At 33.2% G+C, this 17,347-nt stretch overlaps 1 protein-coding gene across 8 annotated transcripts in view; it reads left to right on the top strand.

Annotated features, from left to right (window-relative positions):
• The window catches only part of LOC118190608 (dihydropyrimidinase-like), a 216,883-nt gene that overhangs the window by 46,954 nt on the left and 152,582 nt on the right, over window positions 1-17,347 (top strand). Inside the window, exons 1-2 of one of the 8 annotated variants that reach the window (XM_085807371.1) lie at window positions 6,907-7,053; window positions 7,880-8,030. The exons of 4 other annotated variants lie outside the window; for them this stretch is intronic. In XM_085807371.1, the coding sequence (XP_085663497.1) occupies window positions 8,022-8,030 (9 nt within the window). In that variant the 5' untranslated portion in view covers window positions 6,907-7,053; window positions 7,880-8,021. Of the gene's footprint in view, window positions 1-6,906; window positions 7,054-7,879; window positions 8,031-14,068; window positions 14,304-17,347 lie in introns of those variants that run through there. 3 more of the 8 variants (XM_085807372.1, XM_085807373.1, XM_085807370.1) reach the window with 3 other exon arrangements.

Genomic DNA, 17,347 nt, shown 5'->3' with positions numbered 1-17,347 from the left:
AAATCAGCAGACTCAATACCTATTTCCCCTTTTGTTTGTATGTCTGAATATGAAATGCCAGCCGTCATAAACTATTTCTTTTTGGCTCTTCTGAGTTTCACTATATCCCATTTTGCTAAGACTCTATTAAAATAACTTACCGTAACAAAAAAAAAAAAAAAAAAAAAAAAAAAAAAAAAAAAAAAAAAGTCAAGCACCCTCTGAATATATGACGGCCACGGCCACCACTAGACCATACATGAGTTTAGGGGGTCTTGGTAGAGTGCGACGAAAGAAAAAAGAAAGGAGGGACTGCTACTATAATACTTTTATAGAAATTGGTCTGTATGAAAGGTCAAATGCGAAGATAGGCTATTGCGAACCACATGATTGTTTTCGTGCAACGAACAAAGTGTGAACACCCCCTAGACTTCAAGGCTAACATGGAAAGATTGTCTAAAGCTATTTGCGATTCGGGCGAAATCGGGAAGTGAATTTTCAAGGTAGTTTTTGGAATAAGGCTGTCTTGTGGAACGGTGTTTAAGACGAACTCTACCCCGAATCGAAAAAAACAAAACTTTGAAATAGTATCTTAACTAACTTCAGATTTATTATAATAAAATTATGTATATATATTTATGCTAACATTTTTTCATTTTAACAATGTAAAAAATATTAAAAATTTATACTAGAAAACGGATAAACGGGGAGAAGTATCAGAAAGGCATCGATATAATACAATGAGCAATGGTGAGCAAGTGCGCAAAGTCATACCAACAGTGGAAAAGTAGAATAAAAACTGCATATAAAAATACACATACAACGTAAGTTAGAATAAGGCATCGCTGAGTCACTGCCACCTGTTCCTATTCCAAAATGGCTTCAAGCGAATTTCCACCTGTTTGAACATTTAAAGAAGCTCTTTGGAGACCCGTGGGAGTGCTGATTTGCTTAAGAGATGTTTTCCCTCACATATTCCGCATGGAGGTAGGAAGTAAGAGAGAAGTACTTTCTTACCTCCATGCATATTCGTCTCTTATTCGACGGGTAACAATTCCACCTCCCTTTGATGGTTCTTTCCTCCCCCCTGATACTCCCATGGAGGTAAGAAGTAAGTACTAGTTTATTCTTACTTCCATGGATACCCCTTCGTCCAAATCATTGGACAAGTAGGTAATTGTACCTAGATAAAAACTCTGGCTGCGGGCTGGCTGCATGAGAGATTTTGTGGGTGCTTTCATTTACAATGTGAATACAAACCAGTTTCCTTTAGAAATTGCTGCCTGAAAGCATCCTTCGTTTTAGACAAATAATCTACATGTGCTTTTCCAGTTTCAGTTAAATAACTGTTTTTGTATTGTTCGAATTATGAACACCCAGTGCATAAATAATTGTTTAATAAAAAAACAGTTACAAAGTAAACCTGAATTTGAATTATTCGAAGTAACCATAATCCAAGTATTTACCAATGTGTAACAAATACCCAGTCCTTGAAAGAGTGTCAACTTGTGTTAAATTTAGTTTTCTGGATAGGAAACTAATATGCGGCATGGATAACTAAAAATACTGTAAACGCCGAGTGTATTGGTGTGTGTGTGGGGGGGGAAATTGGTCTGCTAATTTACATTTAATGAACCCATTGTAGCTCCTGCTTGAGACATATTTTTCCATCAGCTCATCACTGAATAATTTTCTAAGTATTCAGCTTCGCTATATTTGTAACTCGGTAATTGAATTCTTTATTATTTATTAATGTTATTTAATTATTTTATTACTATCGTATTTTTCTTGAATAAGTTTTCCTAACGCTGTGTACTGTTCTTAGTCTCATGAACAGTTTAAATTTTCATGCGAGCTTACAACAAAAATCAAAGTGCAAGATATGCGCTAAGGCTGGTGGTAAACAGTCATGTTTTCTTTGTCAGCCGTCATTAACAAATACTCTTTCTAATAAGTGTTTCTTGGCTATTGCTTAGAGGTCATCAATAAATCTAGCAACCAAGTCTAGCTTTAGTGCTCTTCCTGGCAGGGCTAACGCCTTCAGACTCTTACAAAGCCTGAGCCGAGCAAGGGTGAGGCAAGTGAGGCATTTGCAATACTTGCCTCACCCTTGCTCGGGCCTCTGCTGAACAGCTAGGAGATGCGTCAAGTTAGCTGCGAAATTTTATCAATATATTAAGAAAAACAAATTGATTGTGAACTTTCAATTTTAAAACATATCAAGTAGCACCATAAAAATGTATTTAAAGGAATAAAAATTGAACTATATTCTTGAGCATTCGCTCACTCGCGTACTTTTTCTTAATGAGTTAACCAAACTAAATAAAGAGCTTAATTATTAACAATTTTATATTTAAGGAGAGACAGAAACAATAGGAAAGTAGCCCTGGTATGCCCATGTCTATGTGTAACGTGTATAGAAGCCAGTTCTCTTAGAAAGTCCTCCACGAAGGCATCCCTTCTCTTAGGCCCATATCACACGGCGTTTGTTTCACACGAACAACTGTATCGGGAATTTTTTTTTGGCCTAGTTTACTATTGAAAGAAAGACGTGCGACTTTTTCCTTCTTTTCCAAAAAAAACTGCAAGGTGTTCGTTTTTTAACCTATCAGCTTCGAATGCTATCATCTTGTTTGTAATGGGGAACCACTTTTCCCTGTGTTAACCCTAAAGCGATCTATGGTGATTGGCTGTTGTGACAAAGCAGAAAAATTGTTCCAAACAGTTGTTCTTTCGAAACAAACCGACGTGTGATAGCAGCCTTTAGGCAGGTAATCCTCGCACGCTTTGCCATAGTTAAGTGAACCAAACCAAACCAAGCTTTGCCATGTTGAATTGAACAATCAGATATAGCAGGATTATCTTTCTTCACAGAAAATAAAAGAAAATATTCTTGAAGAAAGATAAATATATCAGCAGAATATGGAGATAAGTAGGAAAGGATAATTAATCAAATTGTCAAGAATTAATTGATAAATGAACTAATTTTTCAGAATCCCCCCCTCAAGTAATAGAAATGAAAGAAGTGGTAGATATTTTAATCTCTCAACTAAAATGGAGATGTCAAAACTAAACGAAATAGCTTCCAGTATCTATTTTCTAACTAATGAAATATCGTAATTAGATTTAAATATTTTAAAAAAAGAAGCTTATAACATAGAACTGAAATATCCAAATTATGTAAATGCACTAGATATTCCATCAGAAATATATAGTTTTAAAAACCGTACTATTTCAATTATTCTGGTCGCTAAAGCAAGATCTGATCTTTTAAAGGAAATTTATTATAGTTCAGTCAAGGAAAAGTATACATTAGGAATATTTTAACATTCACAGTTACTAATATTAGGGTGAAAGAGGCTTCAAAAAGATTAAGATAATAAATTATGCAAACGTTCCCTTGGTGTAGGGGAAACTTTATCTCTAAACATCTTTCAATTATCTATCTCATCAGTCATTATTTTATTATATCATTATCATCTTTCAATTATCTATCTTATCAATCATTATTTTATTATATCATTATCATTGTCTTTTAGTTACCTTATATCATTATCCTCCTTCAAATATCTATCTTATCATTTTAATTATCTATCAATTATCGATCTTTCAATGAACTCTGTAAAATATAAATTATTAAAATAATGAAATAGATTTTGAAAAATTATTGTCGATTTTACTTCATTAAAAGGATGAAAAATTAAATTAACTGGAAAAGAGGCTAGAAGAAAGAATAGGAAAAGTGGCTTAATGAATAAGTTTTACATATTCTATACGTATTAATTGTAATATGATTTGCTGTTTATTAAAAAAAAGTACTCTTTTTAATATTTTCATTTAAAAATTATAAATTATGTACTTTTTATTTTTAAGTTAGTTATGATTAAAATTAGTTGTGTAATTTTGCATAGCTACCTTTGCTAAGTATAAAAGTCTACAGATATAGTTAATTTGGGTTGCGCACAGAGGCGCTTGTCTTTTTTCCGTGGGTCTCATTACTCAGCCAACCACGTCTAGGAATTTCAAGAACTGTATATTGTAGACTTGTTCTTACGGAATGGATCTAAAAACTGATTAATCAAGAACCGATGACTATTTTTTAAAACAGAATTTCAGAACTAAAGTTTTTATAATGAATTTCAGTGGACTTAACAATTAATAATTAATAACAGTGATTACCAATGTGTCTAAACATTTTCCTCCCTCCAAGCATTATCTCTTCGCAGCGAGGAATTTCAACAGAATATATTTAATTTTACGAAGGCGATACCCGTTTCTCTGGATTCAAAAGCTGTAAAATAATAATGAGGAGTTGATTGAAATAAAAGATAATAAAGAGATAATTTGTGAAACATATCATCACTAAATGCATTAACAGTAAATGGTATTTTACTTGTAATTTAGATGAAAACAGACAAGCGTCTTCACATAAATTCCCATCGGCCAAAGAAACTTCACTTCTGCTGAAAGTTTGAGTGAAGACCGTGTTGTTGTTCTACTATACTATGTACACACAGTGTGCGTAAAAATCCTTATGTGGCTTTAATTTCGCAACCGTGAGTCGTAAGCATATACTTCCGCTTACAAAAATGTTTTAAATGACTGATATTCGTGTTATGGCATTTTAAAAATTAAAAAATGAATTTTATAAAAATTACAAAATCGAACTTTTTATAGGTTTCGTCTGTCTATTACTTCTTCTATAATTATCCTTAATAAAAGTTTACGTTTATTATTAAAAATAGAACTCAACACGTTTTGACTCTGGTAGTCAAAAACTGACCGAGATATTTATAATCAGAGTCTAGGATTTGGTTAGGTATTCGTTTTTCTGTAAAGAGTCGGTTAAAAAAAGATCACAATAATTCGAGGTGGATTTCTTCTCCCCTCGTTTAATTTCATTTAGTGAATTCCTTTGCTGTTTGGTAGTGTGTAAAGCATACAGAAAGCGGTTTTGTTACTAATTTTTATTATTGCGATCATAATCTATTTAGACATTAAAAAAATGGACTAGAAACGTTTTCCATTTTTATCTATACAGATAACGCAACCTGCCTAAGCGCAGACACTGAATCCTGCCGCTTTGTGTGTGTTACAAGTCGGTTCCGATTAAAAAATTTTCTCTCAGGCAGATAGCCTTCGTGTGCTTTACTGTAACGTAAATAATCTTTATGAATGAACTCCTTAGTCACCTGATTTCGCATCTGGCAAACTACATCCGAGCGAAAATCATTGTGAAAGTTTTAGCTGAACTCTAAGAAAACATCAGACTGCTATCTGCCTAACGATGTGCGGTGACTTCGGAGGGCATTTTGTGGGAAACTTGCTGGTATTTTACATTACACATGAGGAAAACCACCAGATCTACCATGCAGCCGGCCCATTCGCCACAATTTGAGTCCGTGTTCAGTTACGAGCGTTCAACATTTTACTTAAAGTAAAAGATACAATTATAAGACCATGTGAATCTTTAGGAGTACATAACAAGACGATAAAGGGTATTCCCATTGTTGATTTCTCTAGAAACATCCAGACGTGGTGTCAGCTTACAAAGAGGCATTCAGCTTATGAACATACCAAGAAATTAGTGAGGGAGTTCTTTAGTTGCAGAAGATTTAAACCTTCGAAACTAGCCTGTAAATTTATGAATATTACGCTGAATTTTGCTGCTTTAATTTCTCCAATAATCGTTATTCGGCGTGTTAACTCAAATACTATTTTTACTTAATTTGTAGAGTCATTAGGTCATTTTGAAGCAGTATTACATTAAAAATTAACAATGCTCCCGCCGGGACTCGAATCTGGACGCGTCGAGTGTGCTTCCGTTACACCAGGAAGGCATGCTGAAAGGAACATCCTCGGATCTGTTCCGTAGGGTGTGCTGCATCAAGGGACGAAACTGCACAGACATTGCGGTGAGATTGTACCTGTGAGACTCTTTGAAGTACTGGTGTTCCATCCCCTTCTTGTCCTGTCCACTAGATACAGATATTATGAGTACAAACTATTTACGATATTATAAATTAATGTATGTGACTGCTTTACTAGAAAAGGGCTGCCCTTTTTAGTTAAATGGGTTATCATATTTTAACATTGTCTTGTTTCGAGCATGTGGAATAGTCAAGCTATTAGTAATGATTTAGAAAGCTCATTATTAGAGCTTAAACGTAACGCAATGTAAAATGAGATGGTGCAACGCTGATCTTCACTATTATGAGATGGATGGTAAACTTGTGAATGGAGGTTTAAAAAGATAAATCTGGTGCATCGGCAAAAATTTTAAATTCTGTGTTATCTAGCACAGATAACATTTTAAAATCATGTATTGTTAAATTCTGTCTTACGTGATATTTACTACTTTTCTGTTCATTTAAAAATTTTTGAATTTTTGAAAAATGACTATTTGGGGAAATATATGGGTGGTGAAGTTGAGTATATATTGTCTTGCATGCAACTAATTGGATCGGTGGGTAAAAAATAGTTTGTACTTATGTACAGCGGATTCTGCTTTTACAAAGGGCGGAATGTTTTTTTTTTCATATAAAAAAAGACGTAAGCAAAAAGCATTTTCGATACATAGAAATTGGTAACTATTATAAACTATATCTGGGGAAAATAAATTTATTTCACTGTTATGTTGAAATTTTTAAATAAATCATTCATAGTATAGAATTTTAAAAATAAACTTTAACCAAGATAAAATATTTGTTAGTTTAATTTTAAAGTTGACTGTAAAAGTTTTCATGTAAGATCTAGGAGTGTTTTACGGTTGCATGCCAACATGCTTTAACCCTACACTATGATTTTTGAAATTTAACTCGTGTCGCTAACCTTTGAGCCATGATTTTGTTGGAAGTACGCGACTCTGCTCCTCTCAAATCCTGCCTCATTGTCTGAGCGATGTAAACTTGGCAAGGAAGTAAGGTAGGTGTCAGAGCCAAAAATGAGACGTTGAGTGTACTCAGCTTAATTCAGAGTTTCGTCTCCCAGCTTTAGGTTTAAGCGCGTAAAAGCTTTCACGATTTTCCTTATTTATACCTAATAAGTGAACTTGAGACATTATTGCTGAAGATGGTAAGTATGCTCAGAATTGGTATTTTAATTTTTATTAATAGGGATGACTAATTCTTACAATTGTTCATTTCAAGTATCTTTTCGGGTGATGCGGGAATTTGAGAAACCAGACTTCAGTATTCGGCTACCAAAGAAGGTGTCAAAGAAATAGTCTGAGGAGTTGCGATTCATCTAATTGCCGTATATAGATGTCAGAGAGAAAGAAAATGGATCATTTTTGTAATTTTTACAAAATCATTATTCTGACTCACAAATAGTAAACAAACGAGTTGAAACTGAGATTGATCTCTTGAGCCGGAATAAGTTTTTTATTCGAGTTATAATCTTCTGAGTTTTATGCCATTATTTACTTAGTAATTCAGCAATATATTTTAAATGTAATAATTAATGTAATAAAGTTGAGATAGTAGAATTTGAGCATTATATTTTTGTTGATAAAGAACATTATTTATAGCCGTAGTTTATAGGTGTCTTAATTTAGACATCTTAATATCTGAGTGAAATCAGGATATCTCTGTTTAATATATTACTATTAATGGTTATTTAAAGAACGTAAAGCAAACGTTTAACATCACTTTTGCTTACATATCTTTCTTATATAACTTGGAGGGGGTAGCATTAGTTTAAATTCAACAGCATTTATCTCCTGTCCACAATGATCTTTGCAGCTTGGAAGATGCGATAGCAATGGCAAATATTGTGCGATAAAAAGAAGTACTTGATAAAAACTTGTGTTTGTAATCTGCCGGTGCGTTACCGACAGTTTTTATTCTGCTGTTAGTTATTTGCTAGTTCTCAGGAAAATGTATCACGATTTCTTTTAAAGGTTTAAAGACGCTTATGAATATTTCTTTGTGTCAACGACATTCAAGTCGTCAGAGGCAAATTTCTTTTGTACGGAAATGTTCTCATGTTTTCAAACATTCCTTAAGGAGTCTGTTGTAGTTCAGTGAACTTCAAGCTCAATAATGGAAGAAGTAAGTAGATGTATTCAAAAAATAACTTTCCCTGTTCCAGATTTTTTACCTGTGAACTGTCTTGGAATAAGTTATTCACGCAAATTGCATTTTTTCCCCCTCTCGAAAGTTAGGTTACATGTTTATTTCCCCTCTTTTATTTTGTTTACAAAATGTAGAAAATATATCAATAAATAATAATTTAGCATTGTAAGAGCATAATTACTATAGGAATATGAAGATACGGTAGAGTGAGTATATACAATGTGTGTAAATTGTATGTGTGCTACATAAGATGTATTCATTTATATGCATGTGTTGTACATGTTCTTCCCAGAATTTGATATGATCCATATGCATGTATTATTGTTCTAGGAGGGAAGGGGAGAAAAAGAATCTTGGAAGAAAATTATGTAGTAATGAAATTATTTAACTATTAACAGTTAATAATTGTAAACATATCTAATTACATAGCAAAAGGTCTTTTTGCCATCCACCAAAAATTGTCTCGTAATCCGCAGCTGAGTTGCAACACACATTTTGACAATCACTTGATTAGGTCATAAATTTTGTAGTATAAAAATTACACTGTCAATAACATATGATGCTCTGAAAAACTGTTTCTCAATAAACTTTTTTAAATTAAAATAAATAGAAGAAATTACTCTTCTGTACAACGGTTTTATTCTATTCAACGATAATTAATGCATTAAATTTGAAACTAAATTGGTTTATTAATACTGTAGTTTTTAAATTAAAAAAAAATTCATGAGACTAAAAAACGTCAATTTCAAGCCTTCTAGGTTTTTATTCAAGGTTAGAAACTGAAGCTTGTCAAAGTGAGTTTTAACTTGATGGTGATGTAAGAAAATGTATTGGAGGAAACTCGGAACAGTGAAAGTTTTTAATTTCAGAAACTTTTAAATAATTACTGTGACAGTTAATTATTCACTGTTTTATGTCTTGATCATAATACTTTATTTAAATATTTGTGCGTTATTAACCCCTTAACCTACGATTTAGATTCGAAGATGTTGGGCCGAAATTGTATACAAGCTCGCGCAGCGTTCGGGACATTTGCACGACTTGTGTAACACGCTAATCCGGGCAATCGTAAACATGACCAATTATGTAATTTTCAAAGAAAGTATAGGCGAATAATTATTGATGATACATCCGATGACGATCAACTACCAGAGTCCTGGCTTTGGAAAGAAAATAAGAAATAGGTTAATTAGGAGGAAGTAGAGGAGAATTTGATATATTTAATCTAATATTTGATGACATATTTTGGAAAAATATTGTAACCGAAACGAATCAGTATGCGGATCAAGTACGAGAAAATCCACATAGAACACGAGTGTAAAAAGTGTAAAGTTCCGTTACATGTACCAGAGTGCTTTGGAATATATGATATCGTTACATGTTACTAATTTTGTATTTTGGAGTTTTGTATAAATAAACATTTTGTAATACTTGCGTCTACCACAATTATTGCATCAGACTGTAATTGCGTATCAAATATTCCACGTAATATTCACTTCTGGCCCGATCACCGTACGGGGTCTATGCCCGTGAAAGTTGGGTTTGGCCTGACCATCGTATGTGGGCTATGCCCGTCATTGTAGATTAAGGGGTTAAGTATCTATAGTTGATCGGAAAGCCGGTAGGTTTACCTGTTAGTGTTACTTGTTTCGCCTAGACAGAAATGCAGTCTGCTAATGTTTACATTATGTAATCTCTTCATGCGCATATGCACGATATTAATTGGAAGAAAATAAAACTATAGTATCTTTCTAAAGTATGTTTAAGACAGAAAATTTATAGTTCTGTTAACAAAAGTGTATGTGGTAAACTTTGTTTTAAGATCTGATACATTGTTTAAAGCCCGAATATTGTCAAAATTAAATAATGAACTGCATTTTTTATAAACTATTTCATTACCTTTCATGTGTAATTTTTATGAGACTTATTATTTTTTCGAATTATAGCGGATAAAGCTAAAATTGCTTTAAATTCTGGAAAAGTATAATATCTATCTGTTTGCGTAAATTAGAATTTATTTTCGTGTACCTTTTGGCAGGAAGATTATCAAAGAAATCACCGTATATAACAAAAGAGGGAACAGCGCTTTCGCACATTATGCGTAAACTAGGATACAGGTTTCTGTCACTGCAGAAAATGCTTTTATTCGTGAACCTTTTTTGTTTGCATTTCCTGAAGTATCAAATTTCACATAATAGCTAGCTAGCTTCCTGCAAATTTTCCAGAAATAACCATTATTTAGTTGGCTTCCGCGTAGCCACGTTCTAAACATTAGTCTCAAACTGGTCAAAGCGTTTTCTGATTTGGATAAATTCATTGTAACATATTTTATCTGGGCCATTTCCTAGCTCTTTGGATTTACTAATGTATCGAAAATATCAATAATATCAGAACTACGCCGATACTACCCGTCAATGGTTGTTCTGCACAGGCTCTTAATATACGTATATAAACTTTACTAATAGTTAGACACAGTGAGTCTACTATTAGAATATCTGTTTAAAATTTCAATATGTATAGAAAAAGAAATGAATCTTATCTACTTGGATTCTGCACATGCTTCTTACGAATAACAATTTTATTAACACTTTGACATCAGCAGCTTCACAATTTCCTTGAATTAAAGCAGGAATTCTTTGCTAGGATATTATTCAATAAACAGAACAAAAATACAATATATAATTCAATTCATATCAACATTAAAATTCATAGAACTGTTATATCACTAAGCAAACACGGATCAGAACGTGCATGACAACGCCGAAAACTGATGCCATCCACAAAAAAGGATACTAAACCTCGTGTCATTAAAACATTAAAAGTCTAGTGTTCATTCAACAAAGTGATTTATAAAACAGTCTCGTGGATATCTCCCGAAGTTTATTGATGGTATTACGTCACAACTTAGTAAGATGTTATCAGGCAGTTCAGGTATGAGCATTTTAATTTTGCTGTATGCAAAATTATTAATGCATCTGATGAACTTTAATTTCTGCCAGCTAGGACAACCTCTAGTTTAATTTCAAGAGCCGAACGACTGTCATAACTAATGGAAATGTACTTATTTGGTTTGAAAGAACGCATAGTTCTTACTTAAAGTTAAGATTTATATATTATTTGTCAATAATTGATAAGCAGAGCATTTATTTGAAAACTGAGAAATTTTAGGGGTGATTTTCCTGTCAAGGGCATTTTTAGACAATATTTACGATTATTATGCTGTCAAGGGCATTTTTAGACAATATTACGAATATTACGATGCATCTTGAAAAGGGAGACTTATGATCTTAGAAGCTTCCATAAACCCTTTCATCCGCTTGTCTGTGCTAAAAGAATCCGCTTAAGTTAAATTTTATCCATTTTCACCTACACCATAGAAATTTTCACACCTCATATTTTCGAGAAAATGATCGCACTTGATACTACATTTATTGTACTTTTTATGTAACTCTGCTGGATGTCACAAAGTAAAACCTTTGTATCTCTCTAACGTATCTACGCCTCTAATCTGTCACAAAGTAAGTCTGTTTAACGTATCTTAAGAAACATTAGAATGTATTAGATATAACATTAAAATACATTTAGTGGCTTAAGTAGCATTAGTTGCTGAGCAATACCTATTCAGAAAAGCTGTCTCATTTTCGAAACTGTTTTACTGCGCGTGAACTTGGTTTTGAATTTTATTTGCAGTAAACACTGTGCTTATCGAAGTCAGGCTCAAGTACCAACCGACTGACATTTAGTCAAGTATTGCAAAGAGAATAGTAATTTGTTGCTAATTTTATCTGACTAAGCTTCGTTTTATCTTTTATAAACAAGTTAAATGTATTATCTAAATTCATCATCAAATCCCTCATAGTACAATTGGTAATTGCACTAACTCTTTTTAAATTCTGAGTCTGCTACCGTATTGAAAAGAAATACAGCTTTCAATTGTAAAAATCAGTTCATTCCTGTGCGAAAGAAAAATTGAAAATTACTGACTGGTTTTGCATATAATTATTTTATATTCGATGAAAATATGACAGTTTTTCATTGAAAGTTACGATAAACGGATAAAGAAATGAGAACGCGATGAAATTATGTGGGATTAAGAAAGCCAGTGTGTTACCTAGATTAGAAATACATACAAATGGCGGGCATTAAATGACTGAAAAATGTAGCTAATCTCAATAAAGCAGCTTTTTGAGACTCGTCAGTAAGCTACTTCGTTCAAAATAGTTAAGTAAAATAATCACGAAGTTATTTAACCAGAAGCATAATCGGAATTATTTATTTTACTTTGGGAGTACATTTTTCAGCTTAAACTTTCTTATTGATGAACGTGTTAAATGAAATATTTTAAAAAGCATTTGAGATAAATGCATCTTTTCTAGAAAATTACTAGGCATTATTTCGAAGTAATCATATATTGACAAACATCATTTCATAGTATTGAATGAACGAACAGGAAATGCTGCAAAAATTAAGTACCGTTAAGAAGTAGAATAATTTTTTGCCTAAAGTGTATCAATCGATATTTAAGGCTTTATTTTAGCATTATTCTGGACTAGAACATGTGCTTTTTACTGGAAACGTCTTCGTGCCATACATTTCATTGATTAACTTTTCTCTATCTGCTGTCTCTGGTTTTTCCGCTTTCGTGACGTGGTTCATCTCAGCGCGAGTGCATTGCAGTAAGACGAAACCCAAACTGGAGAGAGCGTATTTTTTCGACTGCGTAAAATTGTTCTTTTTAGGTGGTGACTTAAAAATTACTGCTTCAAAGATAACTTTAAAATAATGCCTTACGCCCTTCATTTTCCAGTATACAACATGTATTAAATGCCTGTCAAAGCAAAACTTTCAGAGGGGATAAACAAACTTGTCCATTCAGTAATTCATATTTAAATTCTCTTGCTCCAAACTGCTGTGTACTTACTTGATAATTTTTTTTCATTGGCTTCAGTTTACTTATTTTTCTTCAATTACGGGTGAAATACTGCAGTCTTAATGTCCGAGTTACGCAATAAATTTTACTCCATCTCTCTGAAATAAAAATTTCATCTATGAACGAAAATTCTTATTTTTAAGCAGTGCGTTCTTTACAGTATTATGGTCCCTCGAGCAAGACAGTGTGTAAATGGAATTTAAACGGATTTAGTATGGACCCCCGGGCAAGTGTCTAGCGAGCCCAGGCGTTAAGACGGCCCTTCTTTTTTAAGGCTTATCACGATACCCTGATACATTTAAAAGCTATAATCTCAAGTTTGTAATTTTCAGCAGGCTAGAAGATTTTAGTAGTTTGCTACCGAGAAAATGTAAAGTTGATGGGAAGGAAAATTATTGGTTATTACAAAAAGATTTGGACAATGAAACTATTGTACGTGGTGAATATAACGCTCTAAATTTGAACCGAGATTGTGTGCATCCGGAAGGGAACTCTGAATGATTTTGAATGTTTATCAAAAGCAGCAGAGTGTTAAGTTTGAGTATAATGACCAACAAAAAAATTTAATTGCATAAAGAGTTCATAATAAATTGAAATAAAATTGGGAAGGGCAACTGTTCGATGACAGGTTTCGTATAGTCCATGCTTGCGCTGACTAGTTTATAATGTTGGGTAAAGTATTCTGAAGTAAGCTTTTCTACTTTTTATTAAAATTAGCCATTCTTTCCTTAAATGTGATTAAGTATTCCTTAAGAAGCTGAATATTTAACAGATAAAATCGGTCCTTCTCTAAGAAGACGTAAACCATAGAAAAACGTCATTGTTTTGAGATCTGTTTTCCGAAGCCTGATGAGGGATGAACAGTGAGAGTTGCATGCATTTATTAAAGTGATTTATTTTTTATACCTCATCGATTGCCTTTGGAGGCATAACCAGTTTTTCTTCTTTGAAAATACGGCGAAGGTAAAAATGGAACTTGCGCCAGTTTACACTGAGCAGCGAACCGAATCACGGAAAGCCGTTATGTGTAGCTCTTTGGATGAGGGATTTCATTCACAAAATATGAATTTCTTTATTCAGTCGTTTTGAGTTGTGTCAGCTGGTGGAGTCTCACTTTGCGAAATCGTGACATTTTTGTTATCGAGTATTGATTGCTAGAGTGCTGTCGAGTATTGATTGAGTTTTAGCCGAAGAAGGATGCACCATCTTTATACAGTATTCCGCACGGACTGAGACATTTTTTTCAGCGTTCCTTCTTTTAAAAGTCTTTTCACCTAAAAATGGAGCGGAAAACCCAAACATATAATGGCCAACATGAGGTAAGTGCTCCCACTTTACATACTGAATTTTCAATTAACCCCTTGACATACAATGACGTCCGGGAGACGTCATTGATTTCATGTGCCATTGTAGTGTTTGACGTCTCTGAGACGTCGAGAACTATCATCGGTGAACGCCGCACAGTATATTATTATTGTTTTGTAGCAATGTAAATTTCAAAATAAAACGTTCTGTTTCTAAGCTTGCACGAGTGTCGAAATTAAATGGTATTCTTCGGACGCGTATTTTATTTGTATGTCAAGAGGTTAAAAAATGTGTCTGATGCCTGGGAATATTTTGATAAACCTTATTTTAATGATTTGGGAAGAAAAGACTCCTTCCGACTGCTCTGAATATCTCGAAATAATAATATAATGACAGTAAAAAAATATACTACTAAATTTACTTTTTTAAATTGAGACCTAATTTTTTATTGCTTATTCCTGAAATTAAAACATCGGACAAATGTAAGGGACCATTCAAAGACTTTATCAACAATCTGCATTTTAAAACTTCTGTCGTGCAGAAAATGGACTTCGGAATTGTGGAATTTGCATCTAACCTTGTATCAAAAATGGCTCCCGTAAGTATTTTGTAATGCATTATTCTAATTGCTGGAAACTTCTTTGCGAGTGTGCTTTGTTTGTATGCATTTTATGTATCTGTTTAAGGAGAAGTATGTGATAATGTGACTAATCTAAATCTTATAACCTCGCTTATATATATTTTTTTCAGTAAGTATATTCGAAAGTCTATCAGCGTTTTTAAAATGTTGGTAGACAAGAAACGTAGGCTAGAAATGTTTTTGGGACTGATCATAAATTTTCTCGAAGTTATATCTTGAAAGATCTCGAATCATTCATTTAAAAATGATAATTGGAAGGAAAAAAAATAAAAAAAAAGAAATGGTACTTACGTATTAACGCATCCAGCTTGACACCGTTTGGCGATGTTCGCACCATTTTTAAAAATGATTCACAAGTTATCGATATTTATTGCAAGTCGGCAAACATTACCAACAACCAAACAAAATCACGCTTTAGAAATATAAAGTAGAAATTTTAATTGTTAAATATGTAAAAAAAATGCTTACATTTTTCGCGGTATTATCTGTAATTTTTTCCTGTTGTTCTTTCCGTGTATACAGTGATCTGTTTTCGCTTAAAAAAAGTATCGGATAATTTTAGAAACTCAACATAAAGCGAAGCCTCGGCATTGCATGCTGGTTATCTACCAATGCAGCTCATCATTGTTACCGTTAGCGATATTGCTGCTAAGTACTGTATTCCTGCAGATATTTTACCGTAGCTTTTTTCTTTGATGCCAAATTCCACAAATACATATTTTAAAATTGAGTTTAAGGCAAAAAGTATTACGATTTATCTATAAAAACCGTTGAAACTTCGACTACAAAAGAATGCATATGAAAATGACGACATTGCTTGACTGAAGAACTGTTATTCTCGTGGTTCTCAGAGCGTGGCACAATCTGAAAATTTGGCGACTTCTACTGAGGTGGTTGCGACAATACAATATGTAAGTACCAAAGAAAGAAAAGAAAAATGGTATTAGAAGCTTTTAATTAAAGCGAAATTTGAGGTCTAAGTTTGATGCAAAACAAATTAAAAAGTAATTTAAAATTACATTTGTGTTTGTGTAAAAGGTAATAAAATTTACTACAGAGTTAAAATTCGTGAATTTTGAGTTTAATTTTTTTTGAGCCTGGGGAAGGGGTTTGAGTAACATTTCTGTTTTTTAACTTTCGTTAAGTGCAGGTTCGTAAAGTGAGTGTAAAGAGAGATGGTTATTTCGAGAGTTAACGTACATAAGTATTGAACACGGAACATTAAAAATTGTATCCATAAAATTAGGGAGAAAATTTTGTATATTTACATGCAAGCTAACTCGCAGTGTGGCACGCAATACAATATTCGCCCTTATTTTGGTGTTGGTGTATTTAATTATGGCAAAGCACACTAGGGCTATCTGCCTAAGAGGAGGGATGCCTTTCGTGGAGGACTTTCTAAGGGAAACTGGCTCGTATACACGTTACACATGGGGAAAACCACGAAAACGCCCATGCAGCCAGCCCGTTCGCGGGATTCGAACCTCGGACAGAACTACCAGTGTTCAGCGTCTTTACCGCTCGGCCGCTGGTGGGCTTCGCCCTTATTTTGAATGAGTGTGTTTTAGACGTATATAAAAGCTAATCTTTCAAAAGTTAAATCGTGTAAACTTTTGAGTTAAAGCGTTCAAAAGGTTCGAATGACACATACTTGCCTGAGACTCTTGGAAAGCTGTAGAAGTCAAATATATCATAACGTTTAAAAATGTTTGTAAATACTAATCTGTTCTGTCGTTTACTACCATAAAATAAACACAGGTCTGTTAAGAAAAAGGAAAGTCGAACGTACCAAACCGTTATCATTCAATATTGTAGATTGCACATAGAATTTAATAATTTTAGAGCTTCCTGTCCTCTCTAGTATCGTGGTGAACTGAAGCGTTGTGAGATCAACTATGACGGTGAGCATCATCCGTCAGTTCAGTAGACTCAGCATTGTATGTAATCTTACGTTATCATCCTTGGTTTTGAAGCTTTACTCATCGCGTATTGTACTATGTTGTAAATTTTAAAATTAGAGCTTAGGTTTTGTACGAAATGTCAGTAGTTATTATTGAATTTTCACTTAGAAGGCGAGAAAATTCGTGACATTTCAAAAAAAAATTTCTTTTATGCATGCTTTAGACATCTTTTTAATTCAAAATGTTCTTGGTATTCTATTAACTGTCGTAAATTTTACCACGAAATAATTGTATAGATTGTCCGAATATATGTAATAAAAATAAATTAAGAATTTATTAAAATAGTAACTAATGTAAAAAAAAATAACAGTAATGCTTCCAGCATTACTGATATATTTTTTTACTGATCGCAGTTACTGTTCTTTGGAAATAATTCATCAAATTTATTTTGCCTACTAGTCTACTGACATGCCTACTGAACAACAGCAACTGAGTCCAGACGCAAATCCCGGAAGAT

The sequence above is a fragment of the Stegodyphus dumicola genome, chromosome X1 (assembly GCF_044657685.1).
Source record: "Stegodyphus dumicola isolate Sdum_Otavi_A_Nest chromosome X1, ASM4465768v1".
NCBI classification, from domain to species: domain Eukaryota; kingdom Metazoa; phylum Arthropoda; class Arachnida; order Araneae; family Eresidae; genus Stegodyphus; species Stegodyphus dumicola.
Note: the sequence above shows the minus strand (reverse complement) of the source record. Positions and strands in the feature narration are given on the sequence as shown.